The 25,691-nt window shown below is 38.8% G+C and overlaps 1 protein-coding gene across 1 annotated transcript; it reads right to left on the bottom strand.

The window, feature by feature from the left end:
• Window positions 1–13,107: 13,107 nt before the first annotated feature.
• Window positions 13,108–23,692, bottom strand: LOC115621045 (octopamine receptor beta-2R). Its single transcript, XM_030514567.1, is given in 7 exon segments — window positions 13,108–13,904; window positions 14,393–14,570; window positions 14,684–15,042; window positions 15,261–15,359; window positions 18,503–18,601; window positions 23,072–23,546; window positions 23,602–23,692. Coding segments are annotated over 7 exon segments (1,842 nt in total). The 3' UTR covers window positions 13,108–13,363.
• Window positions 23,693–25,691: the final 1,999 nt, after the last annotated feature.

The raw sequence follows: 25,691 nt of genomic DNA, 5'->3' as shown, positions 1-25,691 counted from the left end.
AAACTGTGCGCTTCAGTGCTTAAACACTTGTGTGTCAAAAAAATTACTTTCCAATGAACCCACTGATTTGTTATCAGCATTTTGCGCAATTCAAAGCACCTTCTGCACTTACTGCCTACTTTCAGTCGGCATTTTGTTACTTGTTGTTATATATTGATAATTTGTTTATAAATTGGTTTTTCTAGGTGAAAACAGGCAAGCGCTTCATTCCATTTTTGCTTCTGCTGTTGAAAATCACTTGAAATTACTTTGTTGCGTAAATTAAACAACTCTGCCCCTGATCTTTCACCTCGCCCTGCCACTGCCACTGCTTCTGCCGCTGGCACGCGCATTTCAGCAAATTGACACACATACACCAACATACGTGCATATTATACACATACCTATGTACATATACTTTTATATTATAAGCTTTGTGTGTACACAATGTCTTTGTAGCTGAAAATTTGATTTTGGTTTTTGCTGGAACGCAGCTAATTTCATTTCATTGGTCCATGATTTGATGCTGAGTGACGTGACATGACGGGCAACCCGAACAACTTCTGAATACAACAACGGCAATGATGCGCTGCCTACGCCTAATTTCATTAAATAAAAAAATACTTGTAAGATTTTTGCCGAGCACAAACAATACAACTTTTGAACAATTTATGCTGCTTTTTTTTTTTTATTTTGCACCTTTTTCGAGAGTTACTGCTGATGTGTATTTATTCTTTAATTAGAACCCATTTTCTTCGATATTCTTTTGAAGAGCTTCTCAACATCTTTAGCAATTCTCAACTATGGCACTCTAAATGAGTCTGCCTCTGGGCTAATGAGTACAAATACTGCCGCCTTCGTTTTTTTTTTAATTTTTCGAATTTATTGTTTGCCTTGGTCAAGGTCGCCTTCTGTTTAATCTAATCAGGGCTCAATAAACAGAGCATCAGACGGCTGCGCTCACGAAAAATTAGCGCCTTTGAAATGTCGAAGATGGCCATAGAGATGGAGATGGCGACTGGCACACAAAAAGGCTAAAATGCAAATCAACAGCTTAAAATTTAATTTAGGCCTTAGCTATGTAAATAAAGTGTGAAGCCAAGTACACAAACAAAACTTTGGCCCGACTCAGACAGCGCGCTTGAGTGCCCATTTATGATTTGGTCCCGACCTGAGATCTGAATTAAGTTAAAAAAAATGTTTGGTAACTTTGTTAAAAAGTCAAAATTAAAATAAAGCTAAAAGTCATCGTCGCTGTTGTGGTCAACGTTGTTATGGTCTTCGTTCTTGGGCATATAAAAAAAACAGCCGCCTGCCACATTGTACACAGGCTTCAGCCCAGTCCTAGCAGTGCTTCATCCACTGCTCCAGCTCTCGATTATTTCCTGACCGCAGGGCCAAGTGTAACTAAGTTGCAGTTGCTTTTAGGTATACGCAGCCACTTGCTGAGAGCCAAACAACAAAAATAAATTGAAAAAAGCACGTAACCAATTTTTGGAGACGCCTTGCCGTTTCAAATTGTTTCAAAGAAATTTTAAAAGCAGATATAGGCACCATTTGGCCCACTGATGTTTGGAATAAAATTTGTTGAAAAATGATTTAATTTGAAGGCGGCATTTACACACAGCAAGTGCCAACAAATTTGCTTTGATGGTTAACATTAAACAGGGCAGACCACAACACAATTTGACAATCGTTGTGATTTTTTTTATAAAAACTTTTATCGTTACTATAATTTTGTGTGGTTGCTGTAATAGTTGATATTTCTTTAAGGCAAGAAAATATACTGCTAACAAGATTCTCGTGAAAATTTAGGGAAATTAAGATTATTTTTCTTAAGCGTCGATGAACTTCTTTGAGACCTAAGTTGAAGACTGTGCTCCAATTTAAGTACCAACTAATATTATTTGAAAACTATTTTCGTTTTGCTAGTGACTTGATTTACTAGAATCTCTAAACAGGCAGAAGGAGGAGTGGCAGAACCAATGGAAAGATATTCCCATGATATAGACTTGTTAGAGTTTAGTTAAAGGACTGTTGTGAAGAGGGAAGGCGGGTGTATAGCGTATACAAGCAGCTGGTGCAACGTTAGGGTTGTAATAGTAGGATAACATTATGACAAAATCTAGTCAACCAAAATAATTGGTAATTAATCATTTAGGTCAATTCTTTGCCGCACATAAAGCAAAGGAAGCATACTATACACGTTCATCCTAATTTTGAAGATATATTGTGTCATGCAATTTTAACAATGTATAGTTTGTAGGTTTGTACTTTATTACTGAATAGCGGTTCTACAATGACGCAAAAGAAAACTGCAGACATGGGCTGGCGACTCGGGACCAAAGGGACTAAGGCACTAGAAGCCGACATTCTAAGTAAAAAGCACATACAAAATCGATAATGGCATAAATAATACATGTATGTGTAGCTGGCGCAGCGCAGCGTTAACAGAAACAAAAAAATGGGGAAAAAATTCCGAAACCACCAAGAGACATTAAGAGACAATGGACTAGACCCAGCAAGGCCTACGGCAATCGGCCAACGAATTGGCGACACACACACGCACACTCTCATTGATCCAACAAAAAAAAAGTTAAGCCCTCACTCCGAGCCTAGCAAGCAAAAATAAAAATGGTGTCTAAGTATGTGTGAGTATGTGTGTGTACTGGAAGAAGAGCAAAGGGATGACGGAGGGGAGCAGTTTGTCGGTGCGTCTCTAACTAACAAACAAAAGGTTTGCTCAATGGCTCTAAAGTTGAAAACCCAAGCAAACTAAAAGGCGAGGCCGTGAGTTGTGCGAGCAAAGGCATTAGCTTGGAGGTACATGTAGACAGCAGATTGCTTGTATAAGGATAGAGCCCTGGAGAAAGGAGCGCGGCATAGGCAGTATCGGCCAGAGTGCAAAGCAAACTTGTCAAGTACGTATAAAAACATACGAGTATTTAGACCCACATTCGCACATTCATATACACAGAATATTGGACAATACGAGCTTCCCCCGTTTTGATTATTTTCGTCGTTGTTGAAGCCATATTACAATACATTTGGTATAAACAAAAACAGGCAGGCCCCTACTTTAAAAAAAAAACAACAACAGCAACAGAATGTCGCTCTATTCGGTAGGCTGCATTTAACTGAAGTGAATCCTCTTGGAAGCATAATAAAACGAAGTGCTAAGCGCAAGTGTAGCAATTCAAGAGCAACAACAACAACAGCACCATGGGAGCACACAGAACGTAAACTTAATGACATAAACACAGGCGCCGGCCCTAAACGATAAGGCGAAGGAGGATGAAGAGAGTGCGAGTTTATGAGAGGATGGCGGAAGGCGATGCCAACCAAGCGGCGGAAGTTGTTTTAATGAGCAAACCGATGCGTCGCTCTGTCGCACACACACACACACACACACACGGACATACCCACAAACGCCACTCGGCTACAAAAACAAAGCAGGACTCTAAAACGAATATTATTAATTTCGACTTTGTTGGCGAGCGACAGGCAAGTAGGTATCTAATTGACCCTCTCCATCGTGAAACAAAAAGCAAATATCGTTGGTGGTATTTAGTGGCTAATAAAATGTGAAAAGCAAAATGGCAAAAAGGAATTTCCAGTTGGGTGCTTACGAAAATACAAACTGATTTAAATGCTTTCAACAGTTGAGCATATTTCCGGCTTTGGCTTGTTTAGCGCTGCTTCCGTTGATAGAACTGGGCAAGTTATATCAGAGACACATTTTTGAGAATTAGCTTGTGGCTGTTGCGTAGTGCCGGCAATTTTATGTTTATGCTTTGCGGTTAGCCAAATGATTTATTTTTGTAGTTTGCCTAATTGACATGTACGTGACTTTTTGCGATCCCGACGGTGTAGTGCTACGTTAACATAAATAAACAGGCATTGAATTAGCTGCCTCTTTTAGGTGATGCCGCAGCCAATCCAAGCCGAATCCGAATCCGGACCCATTGAGGGCCTTTAATTAAATTTTCAATCACAGCGGCGAATGGCGACACATTTGCGCGTGCTTCAAAAATAGGAGCGATGGGAACCGAATAGAATAGAATACATCACATCATTATGCGAGCCATGAATTTTATTAGCTTACAGCTAAATCCTAACAAAGACGCCAATCACTGCAGCAACACCAACATCAGCAACAACCGTAAAAAGCGGCGGCACCAGTCGAGAACAAGAATGCCTAAAGGCATTTATTCTATTTATCATTTATTCAGCCATTTATCGAAGACATTTGAAAACAACGGGCGACTTTGGGTAAGGTTGCGATTACGATGACGACGACTACGGCCGGATGATGATGAAATATTGTCAGAATAAATGACGCTATTTGCGTCCAAACCATTTATTTGCAAATGCTCGTACGTATACAGTGCACGCTCAAATAGACGATTTGAAATTTCATAAAAATGTTTGTTCGCATTGTTTTATTAAAATTTTTATTTTTAACTTATTTTGAATTACTTAAAATGTATAAGCACGAGTTTCTTAAATCAGCTGAAAAGGTTAGGTTGCGTAAGATCACATATGTCTTTCTAAATAATTTTCCAAAATTCCACTAGAATCGCGAGCATCTAACCCTTATAAATTCTGTGCTCTGCTCGGCTAGTAGTTGCTATGTGTGTTCAATATTTTGTTGACAACGGCATAAAATACAGTTGTGTTGGATAAGGCAAGACAATCCTTAATCACTTTAAAGATTTAATTTATGTGTACAGTGGAATATATAAATTCTATATCTCAGTTTGTATCCGTTTTTAATGTTGCTCATATTAAATAAACACTGTACCCATTTGAGGGTACTTTAAAGCCTAAATCGCACTCACATGAAATGGAAATCACACTCAATTTGAAAACAGTCAAAAGTTTTCCGCAAATGCTGGTATATAGAAAACATATGCATACTGTCTATATCTGGATTTGTATATGTTTAAAATGTTTGTCTGTCTATCTATCTGTCGTAAATATGTCTGTCTAACAACTAAACAACAACTCAGCCCAACTGTATTAGTGAATTTCAAACTTTTTCAAGCGTAACTTGAAAAGTTTCAATTTGTGCATAGCGCTGTGTTCGTGTGTATGTCGAAATGCTTATTTATGTGTGTTCGAGTGTCTGGATGTGGGTGTATTTTGCAAATTTTTTTTCCGTGTAGTTACATAGTTTATGATACTGCACACAAAAAATGGAAGAAAAGTATTAAATTATTTTCAGACCAGCCAAACAGACCCACTCGCTAGATTTAAGGCCAAACAAAGTGGAAGCAGAATACCAGATACCAGCAATATGCAATACGAATTGCAGCCAGCTCTGGGGTGAAAATCACGTAGGCGCACAAAAATCAATAGTTCTTGGTTGCTAAAAAGTCATTGTCGCCATCGTCGAAGTCAAGTCGCAGGCATCGCTACAGCAGAAAGTATTTTAAAAATGCAAAGGATGTGAGCGAAGCGGCAACACCATTACACGCCGAAGACCAAGCTCAGGTGAGGCAACTGCGAGTCGAGGTTTGCAATTGCTGCCACTGATGCTGCCTCCATTGCTGTTGTAACGAATCAAGTGGCAAATACGATGGCAAAGCAGCCCAACCGAGACACAAGAGTGCAAGGGTCGGGGCACACTGTCATTACGAACAGAGTTTGAGGGCTATTTGGTAAGTGTTCGTGCTTCGGTAATATTTAAATATTTGTTGTGTCCTAATGTAGTGGGATTGTTGAAGGTTGTATGGAAAAGTACTATAAGTGATGAAAATTTGGTATCTTTTATGAAAATGCTATTAATATTGATGCTGTAAACTCTATTTTTGATTCCTACTTATAGTCACACTAAGTCATTATTTTCTATAAACGCTATAATACCAATTTTTCAATTACATACAAAGTTCGAATAACAATAAGTAATTTAAATTACAAATATCTCTTTATTTCTCCAAGCTTAATATATGCAGACTGAAACATGAACCCATATAATAATTTAGGATTTTTATGAAACCTATGTACTTAATGAACAGCCCTCGCTAACTGTGACAACGTTACACGAACTGAAGCACTGCTTCATAGCTAGCTCTGCACATAGCTAGATATTAAAGCGTCAGACAACTAGGCACATGTTCTTAACTTTATTAAAAAGCAGAACAGACAGGGTCGACGGATGGCCCACGGCACCGCACTCACACTAACATACAGCTCAGAGTACTTACTGTTTGAGGCCTTAGGCCGGAGAGCCTAGACTAAAATTCCAATTTACGTAACCGCTGAAAATTGTTGGCTGGCAGTGTTATGTGTCTTTTTTTGCCCTGTGCTCAAAAGTTTTAATGCTCTGGTGAAATAGGTGTCTAATTTGCGACACCGAATACTGTTTATACATATATTCTATGTTAGCTTAATAAGAGGAGTTATTGTCTGACGAAAGGACAGTTTTTGCAAATACTCCTTTAAAAGGGAGTACATATTTTTCTACTAACAGTTTTTATTGTGATTATTTCTTGTTATGCATGTATTTGTGCGAGGCAAGGCGTACACATACTATTAAATTTGAGTATTTCAAAGTGTGTTTTAAAATCCATTTATAATTTCCTTAAATATGAAATGGGTAGAGGGTATAAAAAAGTCAGGTGCACGCTATAGTAGGACCCTACCCGCTTTTTAACATTACGGTTTTTTTTTTTTGGTTTCGGTTTTCGTGCGCCTTAATTTCTTTTAGCGCCATGCCAGCCGAAGGCCTCGACGCTACAGCACGTGCGCTCGCCAGTAAGTAGACTACATGAAATTGCGCAAAAACAAAAATACAACAAAAACCAGTGAAGCTCAAAGTTTTTTTTTATTGTTTGCTTACTTGCTCAACACGCGTTGTGCGTTGTTCGCTTGGCGATGGCATTGTTGTTGATGGTTCGTCAGTTGCGGGGTGGCAGATAGAGCTGGGAAGGTCCAGCGATTGTGGCTCGCGGCGTAACTTGTTGTAGTTGTTGTTGTTGTTGGTATACAGCAAAAACTTTTGTTTGGCTGTTGCCTTTATCGTTGTTTATTATTGTTATTATTGTTGATGATAACAGTAAAACTTCTTACAGACTGATACACATGCATACAAATATACGATACTCTAAAGCGCACATGCACCACAAACAGGCATACGTTAATTTATATACAAGTACACAGGCGCAAACATACACACACACACTCTCACTCTCGAGCACAGTGCGTGTTGCCGTTTAGTAATTTTTTAATGATTTGCGTTGGCGTGCGTTCCTGTAACAGTAACTGTCAATGTTATTTTGGTTGTTGTCATTGTTGTTGTGGCTGCCTGCGCTTAGCGTGTTGGCGAAAACGAAAACAATTTAATTTCTGATTAGACGGCACGACGTCATCAGCAGCGACTTTCTTATTTCTCTTTTCTTTTTTATTCGTTATTTTATTTTGTTTCTCTTCTATTTTTGATTGCCTGGAAAAACAAAATCGAAATCGATGTGTTAAAAGGAAATGTATTTTTGATTTGAGCAAACTGCCCGCTGTCTGCAATGTGCCGCACGTTTGGACAAGGCGATCATTGTTTTTTTTGGGGCTATAGAGTAAACACACGTACATTGGTGCACGTAGCCAGGATGGCACGAATATTGGCGCCCAATACTGCACACACATACACACAGGCCTCTCGGACACAATATCGGTTTTTGTGTTTAACGACCAAAAGCCAAAATTGAAACACGCACATGTGCCGTCGCTGTGTTCGTGCGTGTAAGTGGCACTCAAGCGGCCGATGCTGCTATAGTATTTCGAGCTTTAACCGAATACAATGAAAACACCGCCAAATTACATCGACAACTGTCACTGTCACTACCAACTTTGGTTTTCTGCCTTTTGCTTTATGTATTTTATATTATTTTGTGTGACTAATGGCCACAGCTTTCTGTTGGTATTGTTATTGTTGATCTTGTTTTTGCTGTTGCAGCTGCCAGTCGGTTTAGTAACAGTTGCAGCAGCACACACACACACACACGTCCTCCGTCTGCCGAGACGTTGCGTGTGCTCGCTGCAAAAACTGGCCAGTAACTGAAAGTTGGCACAACGTGCAAAGGACTCGCCATCCATATCGGCCTGTCAACAATTCACAGCGAATTGACGGCCAGGTGAGTGAGAGAGCACTGCAGAGCGCTTCTGCGCAGTATCCTGTGGCGCGCAGACGATTTTGAAAATTATTAGAGTTGCATGGTAGCGTAGTAGCAAAAGGTATTTTAAATGTTGGATACATTATTGTAAAGCAGACTTAAATACTTTGAACTTACTGTAATCAAAGCTTACTCTGATTCTAAATGGTTATAGTGACTTAAGAAGTATAACAAGAATCCCTTTAACAAATATTCAACTCAATAGCAGACATTTACTGTGAATACATACAATGCAAACCACAGATTAATTTGATTTATTAGTTATAACCGGTAAATTTCCCTTCATAAATTGTAATATCTTCAATTAATTTTAAATCAATGAAATATAGATTTTAGCATTACTCTTAGTTGAAAGCAAGATATATTACATTTTGCAATTTTCACACATAAGTGCGAATACTTTCGTCACTTGAAGTTTGTCTTTTGTCGCATTTGCTACTAAAGTTAAAAGCAGAAACTGCTCCCAAATAAGCAACCCTGCAGGCTCAGCTGTTTTCGTTTTAGGCAGTACACAACCCCCAATATCCAACACCCACAAACGGAGACGAATTTGCCGCATTATAAAGACGCCAAGTGGTGCGCCCAAGGCAGTGACGAGAGTGTCGGCAGCGCCCCCAACTTTGTTCCCCCCTTGCTACATTACCGGCATGGAGCGCGCAGCAAGCGTCAATATTTGCATTTGTAATAAAAATATTTAGATGCGTTGTCATATACCCAAAACGCGGCACGTAAATCTAAAAAAGATTTGTTATTTCTGCTCGTGTATCGCGTCGTGTTTTCGTCCTGTGTTGTGTGCTGCTGGCAGCAGTTGAACAACAAAGGGGCGGCAACACTAGCAACAACAATAGCAGCCAGCTGAGAACGACAGAAACATGCCGGGTGTGCTGGCGTGTCTGTAGAGCTTGTCAATGTTATTAAAATAGCATAAAAATAAAATAAAATATAACAACGCAGAATTTGATTTGTCGATTGTTGTGCGTTGAGAATCCAACACTGGTCGCTCGAGGAACATTGTCTAGTTGGTTGCGTCTGTGACAAACTCGACATGCGAAACTAAATTTTTGGTTTTTGTTTTATGTTGCATATGTTGAAACGTCCCAACATTGTGCACTTAAATATTAATTTGATAAGCGAAAATGAAGGGAAATGAAATGCGAGGAACGCGCTTAAATGGAACTTAACTTTTGACACAGACGTGTTGCTGTCACTTGTCAAGATATTGCCATCGCCGCTCGTGCCCCATACGATGAGTAATGATTGACTGCTGTTATAGCTACTACTGCTACTGCGTCAGATGGCTGGCATTATGACATTATGGATCACCATTTTGAGATTTACGCACAGCAGCCACGTTTCGCAATTTTGGCCACATCAATGAGCGACATTCGAGAGTCATGCTTCAATGCATGAAAACGATTTTATTTACATTTTTTACTTTGCCTTTTATGCTGGCTATACTGCTCAGTTTTGTGAATGATTGAAGTCTCGCTTTGATGGGTATTTATAATCTGTCTGAGGTTGCATTTTCTGTGTGAATATATGTCAAGGTCTGATATAATATAGTAAGTATTCATGAAACGCTGAATATATATTATTATTATATAAATAAAAACAGCCGCTAGCCCTCCCTGTATTTTCGGTTCAAAAATGTTTTTTGATATTTTAGCTTTTCTCTGCATTATACACATACCTACAGAATCGCACGCCCATCTACATACGTGTAGACCATCATATTTTTGCTTTATGAGTTTTTAAGATGCTAAGGAAGAAAGTTTGCTCGTGGTAGCCAAGGGGGTCCAAACTTTGTTTTGGTGTGGTGCCTGTCACCTGTTTGGCAAATAAATTTAATTTATAATGCCATATAAAATTACTAAAAGTTTTCCTCAATGTAACAAGAAACAAAAGTACAGCAAAATCAAATGGACTGGCCTAGCTGTTGGGCAGGCCGACCGCTCTTTTATTTAAGGTCCGCAAACTGTTAGCGCGTCACATAGCGCATACGCCTTGGGCTTTGCTTACTTCTTTGGTCTTTATTATGACAAATTACTCAGTAGGATAGGTGGGATATTTTTATGACTGCGGCGCGTTTCATTGCCATGACGCCGGCTAAATTATCTGCCAAATAAAAATAGCTCATACGCCGGGCGCTGTCGAATGTTGCTAACGCCAACTTCGAAGAATTCTCAAAAATTTGTAATTTGTCATCCAAGCAGACAAAATTGTTTAAAAGTTTACACCTGTCGCTAGCGCCGAAGTCTGTGGTGCACAGTGAGACAAGCTTTAAAAACTGAAAATGTCTTAAATATTTTTCCTTAGGTCTACGGTGTTTTTTAGTTCATTAGTTCTGTTTTATATTGGTGAATTAATTATTGAATGCGTTAGTACAACGGTGCTTACCACATATAGTGTCATAATCTTTGTCCCAGTTACCTTTTCACACTCGAGGTAAACTTGGTAAATTGCAAAACAAAAACGAATTGAGTTGTCGCATCCGTCAATACGTGGAATTAAAAGTAATTGGACATATTATTATTGTAAAATTCATTTTAATCCGCTTTGTGTTTATACTATGCTGCAGTATGAATTTGATAGGTGGATAATGGATTTTGAACCAATATATTTTACTGAGCGTCGGCGACAGTAATCAGCTTTACTTTTCTGAAGGCATTATGATGTTAATATACTTCGTAAGTAAATATGTAAGATGTTGCGCTGTAATTAAAAGCAATTTACGGGTACCTGAAGAGTGGCTAAGAACATGTACAGTTTAACCTTGAGAATTGGTCTTAAATGAAAAATAATTGATAGTCGTATTAATACAATAGTTAACTAACTGTATTTTCTGTTTATTTTCACTCTAAATTTCCATATATTTTCTTAGAAATGTTTAATCTAAAATACGTTTATAGCATTTCACATTTTATGTAGTTACTTTTTGTGTCATTCTGACCAAGCTGTGTTCTGACTTTGTATAGAAAATTAAGTTACAGCCTGATTACAAATTGTTAACGTATGAATAAGCAAGAATTTGTCTTAGATTTTGTTGTCAGAAATATACATAATTTTGTTTTATTTAAAAATATAACAAGCTCCTTGTAATCTGTTGTTTTATTATGTTAAGGAAAAGCATATAATAAATACGTGTACTATGATACATAACATTTACATACTCATACATACTTGTACATAATTACTATCGTTAATCTTTACAATTGCTTTAGAGTTGTTTATACAAATTAATATTTTTGGGACTAGCATCGCAAATCAACAACAAAACAAACTTATTCGCTTATGTACGTAACACTTTGACGTTCTTTTTTACCTACTTATCATAACAATTTTGTTGTTTCCGTAATAGTTGTATATAATTTAATTTAACAGGCTTTTTGCTTTTGTTTTGTAACAGTTGCGTAGTATCAAAAAATTAACTGTTTGTCGTAAATACTAGATGTTTGTGCAAAATGTGAAGACTGGGGATTCTCTTTTAAATCATGGCGGACATTTCTCTCCCTCACTGTTATACTCGTATTTGTCTTTATTGTGTAAAATGGTACAAAAAGTTGAAAATACACTTGTAGTCAATTTTATAATACACATTCCGTAGATGCTGGTCAAAATGCTTTTGCTGAGGCGCCTATCAATTGAAGTTGTTTTTCACTTTGAACAGTTCCCCTTTTCCCTTTAGTCGAAGTAGTCGAAGTTTTGGGGAGGCAGACAGATTAGATAAGTATTATGTATTTATGCAAATTTATTTCATATATTTTGTAATAGTTGTTATTGTTGTTGTCCTTATCTAAGGTTGAGCTTGTGCCGCAATTGCTGGAATCAAGTTGCTGACTTTGTAAGCAGTGCACAAGCCTCCCCCTTACAGGCTACACAGTCAACTTAATTCCAGGAGCTGCAACGCAAATGTTTTAAGGACAACACGCGCACACACACATATTTATATTTACAAAAAACAACAACTGCTTACACAATCATGTACACTTAAAAAAAAAAGTAAAAACTAAACACATTGCATTGAGTTGATTATTTTTAAAGTCGATCAGATATTTTAACTGCGTAATTGTTTATCATTGATTTTTCGAATTTCCGATTCGCTGATGTAGACTAGAATATATTTGGTAGATTTATGTAAATTTCGCTTAATTAGTTTTGATTTTGTGCCTCGCCTCGCCTCAACTTAACGTCAACACATACGTACATACAAACGTAGTTTACTTATGAAATTTTCTAGGTGTATTTTGAGCATTTTTATTGCATACGATTGTCGTTCGAATAACATTTTAACTTTTAACTACTAAATAAACCGTAAGCATCATCATTGTTTTGCAACATTGTTTAGTATGTTGGGAAGTTCCCTCATTTCATGTTTTTTGTTCTATTCGTTACTGATTAGCTCTGTGTATCTTGTTTTTGAATAATGGTTCGCAAATTGGCACTGTTTCTTGTCCTTCCTTCCTTCCTTTAGCTTGGCTGTGGCATTTCGAATTACAATTTCAATGCTGTTTATCAACGTTTGCTTTACAAATACAGTTGCTGCTGGACGCCAGCCAATTAACAAAAGCTTAGCGAACAACGGGTGTATGGGTGTATGTGTGTATGTGCGTTAAATATATGTATGTTTGTAGATTTTGGTACAGAATTTATGCAACCTGCGCTTAAATACAATTTAGTTAATTTATTTAATACATATAAAAATATTTATTGACTATTTACATGTGTGGTGGAAAGCGCGTTAATAATTTGCCACAGACTTGGCCATGCGGATAAATAAATAAATGTGCAAGAAAATAAACGCGAACAGTTGTGCGATGAGCTTTCCATTAAATCACAAAAAGGCAACAACCAAAACAAGAAACCATTGAGATATACAAGTATGTATGTATAGCAAACGAAAACAATTCGCAGAGCCGATGAGTACAGCATGCCAACCGACTGATTGCATCGTGTCACCTTTATATAGTATGCGCATAAATCTGTATGAAAATCGCACACATACACGCACATACACATACTCGAATATGTATATACTATATGTACTTATACACGGCATGAGCCAGCATATTAATATTACAAATTAATGGAAAATTTTAATTTCATTAAATTGATTGCTGCCTCGCTTTTGTTGTTGTTGATACTTTTGTTGCTGTTTCCATTGTCAATGCCGTCGTCACTCAATCGCATACACATCCTTTACGTACTTGCCATCCTTACACATGACTCGACGCCGTGGCGGCTGCCTTGTTGTTGTTTTTCTGCCATTTGTTTATGTACTCCATCGGAATTTCAATTTGTATCTCCTGCACGTCATCTGCCGATAAATCGTCGTGCTTCGATCTGACTGCCGCCGCAGCCGCTGCTGCAGTGCTTCCCGCTTGCAATCGCTGCTGCTGCTGAGCTATTGGCGTCAGCAGCGCATCATCCCTGTATTATAAGTTATCGACGAGCTGAGACTGCCGGCGCTGGGAAGGGGTAGTTGAGTTGAGGTAGCTCTCTGAATAGACGCTCTTGGCCCGCTGATCGTATCGCAGGCTGGACCTACGAATGTCAATATCCAAGGGCAAGTGGCGATCTTTCCACCAGTTGCAGAACAAACACAGCAGTGTGTTGCGGAAAGCCTCGCGAAAGTCGCGATTGAAGTAGGCATAAATAAGTGGATTTAGCGTAGAATTGAAATAGCCAATCCAGAATAGTATGGATACAACGATATCTGGCACCTGGCATGGTCCGCAGGTCATGGAGAGTGTGTACCTAATGGGGAATGCAAAAAATTACATTAGATTTGCCTTTCAACCGTTTTTATAAGCAAAGTAGTATCCGCGTTACAAGTTTTCACATGTCGTAAAGTATAAATATAATTTAAATTAAGAGAAGTGTATTTATTGCAAAAGTACACACCTATATTTGCAGGAGACTTTGAACAAACTTCATCAATATTTAAAATTTCTTTCTTGCATTTAAAATTTACTTCATTTCTACTCTAAGTTAATTTTTTATTCCTTTTGCTTATTTAAAAATTGGCTTTGTGATGGCGGACCCCATGTTGCCTCATGTATTTTAAGCTTTCATTAGGGAAATACTCGTAAATATATAAACGAAGAACAAAAACCATCAGCAAACAACTAGCAACAGAATTTTGTGGCGCCGTGGATGAGTTATATTTAATTATGTATGCGTGATATTAAATAAATCATGTTGAAATCCCTTGTCAGCATGACTTCTCACCCGCACAGACTCACCACAAGAAGAATGGCAGCCAGCAGAGTATAAAGGTACCCATGATGATGCCGAGTGTGCGGGCTGCCTTGTGCTCCCGCTTCATTTTGATTAAATGTTTATCCTTAGTCGGTGTGTGCTCCTGCTCGACCTCGTGCAGTGTCAACGTTTTCGATGAGCCCGAGCCGCTTAATGCCTCGCCTGTTCAGAAAGAAAAAGGAACATACAGTTAGTCACACGGCAATGATAAATGTGCTGACTTAGAAAGGTCAAAGTAACATGAACTCGATTCCGACAATGTTCTCGGCACTCACCTGATGGCTGCATTGAAGGTCGATGCATTAGCATCGCATTGCCGTGCCGCATTATCAACTGTTTCTCCTGACGGTTTGCCTCTCGAAATATGGCCAAGTAGGTAAAGATCATGATGGTGCATGGAATCCAGAACGAAATCGAGCTAGATATGATGGCGTAGTAGGTGTTCACCTTAAAGGTGCACTCATCCGGATTCTCTTTGACAAAGGACTTGTGCTCGTCGGTCGTATACCAGCCAATAAATATCGGCAGGAATGACAGCAGTGCCGGTGAAATCCATGTATTGAGCAGCATAATGCCTACAACGCGTTTCGTCATGTTAATCGGATACTTCAGCGGCTTAACAATCGCATAATATCTGCAAAAGCCCAGAGAGCGGTTCACGTTATTGCAGTTTGCAAACAACTGAGTGTGTGTGTGTTGTGCTGTCGACATTCCAAATGCTTGGCGCTTTATTGAATCCACACACGCACACTTTAAAGCCACAAGCAGAGCACAAAATATGCGCATGCTAATTGGCAATTTTCCCAGCTTACCATCACAATAAGAGTGACAGATTTGCAGTGCAATAATTACCTATCCACGGATATGCAACATAAATGCAAAATACTCGCTGTTGAGAAATATACGTCCAGGCTGTTCCACAGGTCGCACACGAATGGGCCAAAATTCCAGCTGTAAGTACGTCGAAAAGTATTTACTATAGCATTATATGCAGTGTATTTGGTACATGATGGTCTGAATGCACTTTTCATATCAATTTCTTATACAACAAATACAGAATTTAGGGTCGAAAGTGCTCGTTTCGTCACACATACTATATATACGCATAACCGTAATTCCCATTTCTAGTTTCTCCACTAATGCTCTACAAGCAGACATTGTTCTTGTTACTTCTTTCGTTCAAACTCACACACCTTTCTATACGGGTGTCGAATATTTTCTTTTAATTTTTTAAGTCAAACATCAATCTAAGAGATGCGTTGTATATAAGGTAGTTGAACTTCTGAACTTCTCTATATTTAAAGTAAACAAGCTAATAACTTGATATCTTTCCATCGCAACGCTAGTCTCTCAATAAATAATACATAAAAATTGAATAACGCTTAAGAACGTATCTACAACTCTCTTACAAGTATACTCGTATTTGTTTTATTCTCTACCCTGTATGTTATGGAAATCTCTTCGCAACATCTTTAATAGTTTCAAGTAAATGTAATTTGTAAAAGTCCATCGAAAGCCACTGGGAACACTGTTATCAGTAGCGCAGCTGATTTATGTATTTATCGATTTCATCTTAGTTTCGGTTGCCAGGTGGCATTGCCCGTGAAATGGCGCCCGGTTGAATCCTTTACGTGTTCCACTGACACAATTCGCCACGGGCAAAACAACCAAATTAAAAGCAGTGTACTTGTACACCAAAGGGCACAACAACCCGTTCCGCACCAGCTCTATCTGCGACGAAGTGCCTGACTGTGTAAGTGTATGTGCGTGTGTATATTAGCGGCAGGCCATGCTGTCGCCAGCAATGTTACCACAAGCAGCTCCTCCTGCGCCTCAATTTCGGTCTGTGCCGTTGCTGCCTTGGCTGCATGAAAAACTCATTAAAACTCGCGTTGTTGTCGCCGTCGCTGGCCAAGTTGCTACTGCTCTACTTGCTGTGGCTGTTTCTGCGGCTCCTATTGTTGTTTCTGTAGGTTGTTGTTCTGTCGTTACAGCGAAACGGCCAACAGGCAGTAAAATTTATTATCGGGCTCTCTTTCTCGTTTAGCATCAGTTTCAACAAAACTTTTCGACTATTCAAAACTGTGCTCCAAGCGGCATCGGCGCCGACTTTTTTCGTTTCCTTTTATACCTATCATGTTCTCATTTCTTCTCTTTCCTTTTGTTTCTTTTTTTTCGTTTTTAATTTTGTATGCACTGTCAGGAATTGACGCTTGGGTCCAACGTCAATTATGCAAGTAGCGACTGCGAAGGTGAAATTGCTAATGAATGCTAAGTGGGCCGCAGGGTGGGCCGGTGAAGTGCGACGCGAAATTGTGTGACCAGTGCCAATTTATATGCAACTCTATCGTCCTGTGTGTGTGTGTGTGTGTGTGGGTGTGTGTGTGGGTGTGTGTGTGTGAGTGAATTTGTGTCTGTGTGGGTGATTGAATCAAGTGCTTGCTGCTTGTATGTGACTTTGAGCGTGCGATGAAGTTTAAGTTCCCTAAAATTTGACTCTCCTGGGTGAAATTATATTTTAAAATTGATGTACTTATATAGCATACTTGCCGATGAGACCCATTAATTATTTAATTATGTATTTAATTGATAATATTGAAGGCAACTCTCTATCTTTAGAGTGGCTTTTAAAGGAACCCAAAACAAGGCTAAACATTTTTTTGTAATGCGCTTTAGTTTTTTTTATGTACCTGATGTACCTGAAAATGTTTTGTTTGTTTAGTTACACCTCTGAGGGAAGACCGGCAAGTTATAGACGTAGATGTAATTTTTTCCCATGCTCTCCCAAGTGTGCACATATCTTTTAAATGTATATTTTTACATTAGCTATTTTAATTTAATTTTAAAATAATCTCCTTAAAGTGGTTGCTGCGTATATACGTACGACAGTGCGCGACTCTAGCCTTCTACTTAGTTTTTTGCATACAAGTGTGCAGAGTATTATGCGATGTCACGCATTACATATCATCACAAACATTTGTCTTGGTTTTAAATTGAAGCCATACCTAAGCGCCGAGTTGGATCAACCACATATATATATCATAATCGAGAGAAAGAGAGAGAGAGAGAGAGAGTGAGGAAGAGAGAGAGCAGAAGGGAGAAAGGGGGAGATATGTCCATATTTAAAGTCATGAATAATTAACTGAGTATGTTGAAATGCGTGGGCTCAAACACAAAAGCATTTGCCATTATGTATATGCCTGTTCGAGGGCAGTTGGACAAAAATCCGCAAATTTTTGCTGCACATCTTAGCAATGCTCTGAAAAATCAATAAAGTCATTTGTGTAGGCTTGGCAATGACAAATAGTTCCGCAAACAGAATGGCAAAGAGTGCCTCGTCTGCAAACATCTAAAATATGCACCTTAAAAATTGCAAAATTGTTCACCCGTAGAAATCGTTGATTTTAACGGATAATCGTGTTGGCAAATAAATCCCCTCATTCACTATGCACTAACCAGATATTCGATGCTTCAAGTTCATGCCAATACAGCTGCTGAGGTGATGTGGTATGCGTGCGAGTATGCCTCGTTGATTATTAATCATACTGCCCACGTACTTTTACATTGAAGGATACAACCATGTCACACTGGGACAATTTTGTCCTTTAGAAAAGCAATTCAAAGTGCATGTGTGTGTGCATTCTCGTCCATCCTTTTTGTACATTTTAATACTTGAACACAAACACAGACCTAAACACAAACGCACGCATGCTTTCACCGTATGATTCACTCATGCACACACATACACACACATGCACACACATGCACACACATGCACACACGTACACACACATACACACACATGGGCACTCGCCGGCATGCACAAAAATGACTTTGTGCATTTGCATTTCTCATATATGTACTCGTATTCTACACTCACGCACACAAAGGCAGCAGCACAAATGAACGTTGCTTTCGTTTTCAGGGATTTTTTTTTTTTTTTTTTTTGGTTATTTGTATTCTACATCCCACCCGCCTTGGTCCCGTTTAGTTACAGCTGCTGCTACCATTATTTTTTTAGTTTTCTTCCCTTCTACTTTCTTGCATTCGTTGTTGGTGTACTATATGTATGCTTTTGATTGTACAATACTTACCGCCCAGTTACTTGCACACTAAAATTAAATGTCATGGCCATAATAGCGACCATTATGTCAGCCATGGCTAAGGAAACTACAAAGTAATTCGTTATAACTCTGCAAAGAGAAAGAATAGAATAAAACGGAGAAGGATTGGTTAAAATCGTACATATCTTACATACATTCAAGTATACAAACGTATGCTAAATACAAATAATATGAAATGAAGGATCCGAGCAAGCTGTTGCCGCTGCTCTCTAGATGACTAATCAGCAAATCATCGTGTGTGCTTGTATGTATGAGCGCCTGATTCTGTGTATTCAAACCATTTTGTTTGAGGTTTATTGCAGATCATTTGATTGTATGTGTAATGCCAACCACTGCCGTTGGTAGGCAGATGAGCATGATGGTCAGTTTGCGTTCAGATCTAAGCATGGGTCGTTATTGAATCGTTAAGGCCCACATTCCCGTCATTGCGCCTCATGATTCAGCAATCCAGCTTGGTGTGCTGTTCTCATTACAATCACTATGCGATATCTTTGCTTATCACTTATCACATTTCATTGAGAAAAATGACATGTTTGTTAGCAATATTGCTATTTAATACAGTTTACAAATTTTTTGTATGTTTGTAACAGACAGAAGGAAGCACCTCTCGACTTGTATGTAAATTTACCATTTACTTCAAGTCGAAACCAACTTATTAAATTACTAGCTAATAGATCAAACAATTATTATAACAGTACACGTAAATCAAACCTTTATCTTGAGAACCTAGAAATATTTGTATTATTCATGGCTACAAAGACCGGGCAATAATCTGTGGGCGTCGGCATTAAAAATCTATATCATTATAGGGCACACTTTAACACCTAACTGCTTTCAGCGTTGCCTTACCTGCCTACAGTTGCGTCGCAGGAAACGGAAATAGTTGCCAAGCATCTAAGCATTCTTAACGTGAAGACGCCGCCGGCCCCGTTAATGAGCAACAAAATGTAATAGCACATATATGCGAGCTTCTTTTGCTACAGACGGAACCACATACATACATATAGTAGTATATAGTACATTTTTTGATACTGGCAAACACATTTTCATGGCGCGCATAGAAAATTTAAAATTTATGCTGTCATAAAAACCATAAGTTGCCTTAATTGCCAAAGTTTTTGCCGCCTCTTTCTATTTCGCTTTCCGCAAAACGCGTTCGTGCTGGCGACAACATTTAATTGTCCCGCTTTTTGTGCTACACATTTTCCAACGTATTTTTCCTTTGTTTCATGTAGCGTATTTGTAATATTTGTGGCTTTCCATGCTGAGCACCAAACAATAGACTTCTGTTTCCGACGTACCAGCCTCAATCCCTACACTATCAGAGTGAAAAGTGTTGTGCATGCCGTCGGCAGCTGACCATTTATATGGCGTTCTATGTTTTGGATTTTATTAATTCTTTTGGCAGTCGGAAATTAATTTCGCCTAGGCCGATGATTTATGTCTACATTCTTGAAATTTATTTGTTAAGACACAGAGCCTTGATTTCGCTCAACCATTAGCAGCAGCAGCATCAGCATGAATAGCGCTATCATCATCATCATCATTAGAGTCAACAGAAGCTAAGACGATGGCGGTAGAGCTCGGGGGTAAGTCACTTAAAAATAAAATGCTTCTCATTAGTAGCAACCAAAAGAAAAATTAAGGGACGTTCAACCTGCCCGCTTGTGCTACAGCCCGATCCTCATCTTATATTATACCCTTTAATCAAATACCGTAAGCGTATATTTGGCGGAAACAAATTCCGCAATTGATATGTTTTTGTATCTTTGATCTGCCCAACAAGTCGAATCGATCTAGCCACGTCTGTTTTTATGGAAGCAAAGAATTCAAAAAAATTATAAATAAATAAAACGCTAGTGTTATCTAGAAAACTTGATTCGATGGTGATTGGAAGTTTTATATAGATGCACATTCCAATGTACGACATTTGTTGTATATACATAAATATGTAGTATACGTAATTATATACTATACAGTTCGCGTATGTAATATAGGCTGCACCTCATATTCCTCTTCTAAAATAAAATTTTTTTGATGTATCTAAAGAATTAATTAGGTATTTCAAAATCTGATGAGCCTTAGATCTAACTGATTGTGTTTCCCTTTTTATACCCTGTACCCAAAGAGTAAAAAGGGTATATTAGACTGGTGCAAAGCATGAAACAGGCAGTAGGAAGCATCGCCGACCCCACAAAGTTTCGTCAACACTGTCCAGCATTTCAAAGCTACATAAATTAAATTTTCATACAAAATAATTATATAATCGTTTTCTTTGGTTTCAAAATTCAGCCAAATCGGTTTGTTCTAAGAAAAGTTATTAGCGAACCAATTTTACTTCAGTACTTCACACAAACTGCACCATAGAGTTTGTTCTTCTTATTTTTGCTTATACTATGTGCTTTTATATATATTGTAGTAGAGGGTATTTCACTCGACTCTAGCATTCTATTTTGTTTACCCCGTACAACTTTAAATAAGAGCATTTAAAGTTTTCTAGAAAAAAAGAGAGCAGCGCTTAACAAAAATTAAAATAGCATGCATACAGCTGCCGGGCGAGACCGGCATCCGGAAGGGTGCTCTTAAATCTTGCCAGCAAGTTCCCGGAACTTTTGCTCGCGTGAGTGATGTGCCTTAGTTAACTTTGATTATGACCTCGTAACAGAGTTTTGCCCGCCTTTTAGTTACTTTGCAATTACAAAAGATAATTGTTTTTATTGTTGTTTGAGCCATGCCATGCCTATCCTGAAGCATTACTAAAATATAAACGAGCCAAAGTCAATGATACCTCGTCATTTATCACTTGAAACTTATATATATTTTCGTTTTTCCTATTTATCTTTTATGATAATGTGTTGCTATATCGAGCAGCCGGACGTTGTCGTGTGAAGGACACGCCGGCTGGTGTCAGCAAATGTAACGAGGTCGGCGTCTGCTATGTGTGACAAACAGCGATGACAAGTGTGGGTGTGCGGGTCTATTTTTGTGTTGGATAACACTTTTGGAGACATTGAGAATGATTAAGTCATTTCGAATGCCAAGGTTCATTGGTTTCTTTCTTCCTCATCCCGTTTGGGAAATTATTTCAAGCAGATAGTGCTGCCATTTGCATAACGAACAACACAGCAATTAACAATCCCTTAGCTTGCAAATTTGATTTGTTCATTCATTTCAAAAATATCTGTATGCACATACAATATAAAGTCATAAAAGATGTAAAGTCATCAAAGTTAATTTGTCATTAAAATAATGAATTTCGCTAGTAATTCCTTAGCTGTTCCCAGAGAATCGAAAGAAAAATGTGCAAATACTACAGCGACAATGTCGCCACCGACCAGGCTTGGAGGGGTGGCTTAAAAGGATGCTCCTTGATGCATGAGCAAGTGCTCAATTATGAGCTAAATAAATAAAAGAGAAGATGCCACACAATGAACAGAGAGGGCTGCTAGAAATTGTCAAATGGAAAAACGGCAACGGAAGCATAGGAAGAGAAGGAAAGAAAAGGAGTATGAGAGAGAGGGAGAGAGAGAGAGAAAGAGAAAGAAGGCAGGCTAAAGGCATGAAGTTAAAACGAAAGCATGGCCGTACATGAATTTTATGCAAAGTTGACGAAAATCGCGCATAGAAAGCGAAATAATTTAAAATTGTTGGGGAGATGGTTGGACTGGGGCCAGCTAATCAAGAGCTCGACTACGCTCTAAGGGAGTGACGTAATTTTATGCAAATGGGCTTGAAATTACATGGAGAAAGCAGCACTAATTGCTCTTGACAGGTAATTAAAAACGTGAGCAAGTGACACGGTGTGCAGCGAGAATTAAGGTAGGGACCAACTAGCCAGCCTATTGTTGAAACAAAGTAACGAAGATAGAGTTTCTCAATCAATTTATATAATGTTAGTTTACAATTAAAAATGTAGTTTAGTTTAATTGAAAATGAAAACAAATTTCTAAAAGTATGTAACATGCAGAAGGAAGCATCTCAGACCCCATAAAGGATATATGTATATTCTTGATCAGCATGACTAGAGAAATCGATCTAGACATGTCCGTCTGTCCGTCCGTTTGTCTGCCTGGATGAACGCAAGGATCTCAGAAACTATAAAAGCTCGAATAACGAGTTTATTTTTTTTTTTTTTAATTTTGCCCCCCTTCTTCCACTACAGAATACTGTCTACATAAACCAAACTTTGCACACGCAATCTATATACAGTAACCCAATTCGGTCAATTCTAAGAAAAGTTAGAAACAATTTCACTCCGGTATTACGGCCACAAACTGCAGCATCAAGTTCGCTCTTCTTCTTCATTTTGCTTCTGATAGAGGCACATACTCAGTGTCTGGGTACAGGGTATTACTGTCGGGCCTACTCGACTGTAGCGTTCTCTCTTCTTTTATTTAAATTTTAAAGAGACCTAATAGGTACATATAGCCAATTGGAGAGTTTCTTCGTTTCCAGTATCCATAATAATATTCGCTTAGATGAAAAATTCCCGGTTTCCATAAATAGCAATTAAAACTTCAGCACAACTTTAGAACTCACCTTAATTTTCTAACACGCATCACAGAAATAATAACAAGCAGATTGCCACAAATGGCGGCAATTATTATGAACAGCATAACGAAAGCCGTAAACACCCAGATAACGTCGTCGAGCCAATCCATGGCATTGATTACTGTACTATTGGCCGCTTCCAGGAGGTCATTGTTGCTGATATTACTGAGCAGGGCAGCCGCTGTGCTGCCCAGCAGTGTGGCGTTCAGTTCAGTGAAGGGCGTGGCAGTGGCTTGCAATGGCAGTGCGACAGGAGCTGCGATCGGCGCCATTGCAGAAGACATTTTCTCTGCTGTCGCCACCGCTATGCCTGCGCCTGTCGTTGACAGAGCGTTCGTTGTATGCAGAATGGTCGCTGCCGCGGTCAATGCGGCCGCCGTGGTGGCCAGCCTTATAGTTCGTGCTCGGTTCGTTGTGCGTCGAAGCGGATGTTGATGTTGAACTTGGTGTAAAGGCGTCGTTACTGTGCAAGTCGATGTCGACGCAGATGTCGGTTTTACTGGAGTTTCAAGTGTTACCTCTGAAGTGTGTGGTGGCATGACGAATCTGGAGCAGCTTGGAGAAGGCAGCTCGCTGATTGAGGTGGACGTTGGCCAAGCGGTTGGCCATGTGCTTGTTGCTGCAGACTCGCTTACATCGCCAGCACAACAGCAACGTCTCTTGCGTATTCTTGTAGCGCTTGTTCTATGCCGCCTACTAGCCATGTGCGCTGACTGTGAAGCTTGCACCGCCGGTAATGTTGGAACTTGACTCAACATGTTCCTGAAGTCTTTTTCTGTTTGGTTTTCTGTTGGGTTGGGCTTAGTTTTGATTTTATCAAAACCTTAAAAGTTACCGATTTTATTGCTTCTTAAAGGGCCTTTCTATATTTTTTCCTTTACGAGATTTTTACACTTTCCGAGGTTTTGCCTATATTTTGCACTCTGGAAGAAGTCTCGCATTAATTTGCTGGATATGCGCCGCCGACCGCCATTAAAGAAGAGTATCGCGACACGCGTTGCGCTCGCGACGTTAGTAAAAAAACTGAAACTGCTGCCAAAGCAACAGAAATTGATTTGCGAAAGTGCCGCTCGTAGTCACTGCTGTCGTCGCTGTCCTTCCCCAAACGTTGCCGACGCCCACTGGCTAGGAGCTTTCTCGCAGTTCTCTGCCCACGCGAACGGCGACGCTGTTGATAATTTGGTTATGGTGCTGCTTCAGTCGACGTCGCTGCTGCTGGACTTTTTGCCGTTAGCTGCTGTTGCTGTTGTTGCTGTTGCTGTTTCTGTAGCTTCTGTTTTTTCTGTTGTTCTGATTCTTTTCGTTTCCTTAGGTTTTTGCCCAACGCGTTGTCGTTGGTGTTGTTGTTGTTATTGTTGTTGTTATTGTTGTTGCTGTCGCTCCTACTGCTGCCTCTTAATATTCCTAAGTTTTGCGTTCGCTGCGTCCACAAAAATTTCATTGGTCTCTCCTAATATTAAGTATATTTAACATGTTTCTGTTTTTAATACTTATTTAAATTTATTTTTAGTTTGCTAAACTTGACGTGCGTTCGATTGCGTGCCCAGAAGTGGTTTTCAATTTTTGGTTTAGTTTCTCTTTAGGATTTTCCTAGGATCAATACACTTATGGTTTGGCGCTTTTAAATCTGTTGCTAAATCATAAAAAGTAAATAATGAAAAAAATCAACAAAAAAATGAAGGAAAAAATTATACCAGCGGGCGATTCTTCATTTTCCAACGCGTAAATTTGTTCTGTTATTTTTATTGTTGTTGGCGTCTTGTATTGATTTTAGCCAATATTTGTTTATATATGTACTTGCGTATAATTTGTTATTCTGTTATTCTAATTTCTCTCTCATATTGCTGCATAACTTTTTCGTGTTGTACAGGGTGCCTAAACCAAAACTTGCGTTAAAATTTACAACAAAATTGATATAGTAATTTCTTCTCTAATAATGTATGTATTAAATATTATAATCTTTACTGTTGTTTATTGAATAGAAAAAGGGTGAGTTAATACATTTTTGTTGTAAATTTTGAAACTTTTATTCGATGTCGAATATGACCAAATCTAAACAAAGCTCAATAATAGTGCGTTATCTCCGAAATTGTCACACCCTGTAAACTCTTGATGATTTATATTACAACAGCTGACACTGAGGAATGCTATTCGCCTTAAATCGCCCGCTTCATATGCCTTTGGCATGTGTATATTGGCCACATCTGTGTATAACTACTTGGATGCTTTGCTGCCTCCCCAATCCGATCATCTTGCCCGTCTTCATCCTCCTGTCACCCTGTGCAAGCAGCCAACTTAGTTGCGACTAAGTTGGGGCAGTGCCTAATGTCATTTTCAGCTTGCTGTAGCTGTTCCGTAAGATTTGTCGCGCTGTGTCTATATACACACTCTAGCAATCTATAAGTATCTGTGAGTGTCTGCTCCTAAGCTTTTTGTAGATACATATTTATTTATATTTATATTTTTGGTAAATTTATTTCCTGATTTTTTATTTTGATGTTCGCACACGCTTTTAACATTCGCAATGCGCCGTCTTTTTGATGTTCGTCTCATAGTAGCTGTTGCTGTTGTTGTTCGGCAACAAATTAGCTGTTTTTTTTTTTTGCCT

The sequence above is a fragment of the Scaptodrosophila lebanonensis genome, unplaced genomic scaffold, assembly GCF_003285725.1.
Source record: "Scaptodrosophila lebanonensis strain 11010-0011.00,11010-0021.00 unplaced genomic scaffold, SlebRS2 tig00000024-arrow-pilon, whole genome shotgun sequence".
NCBI classification, from domain to species: domain Eukaryota; kingdom Metazoa; phylum Arthropoda; class Insecta; order Diptera; family Drosophilidae; genus Scaptodrosophila; species Scaptodrosophila lebanonensis.
Note: the sequence above shows the minus strand (reverse complement) of the source record. Positions and strands in the feature narration are given on the sequence as shown.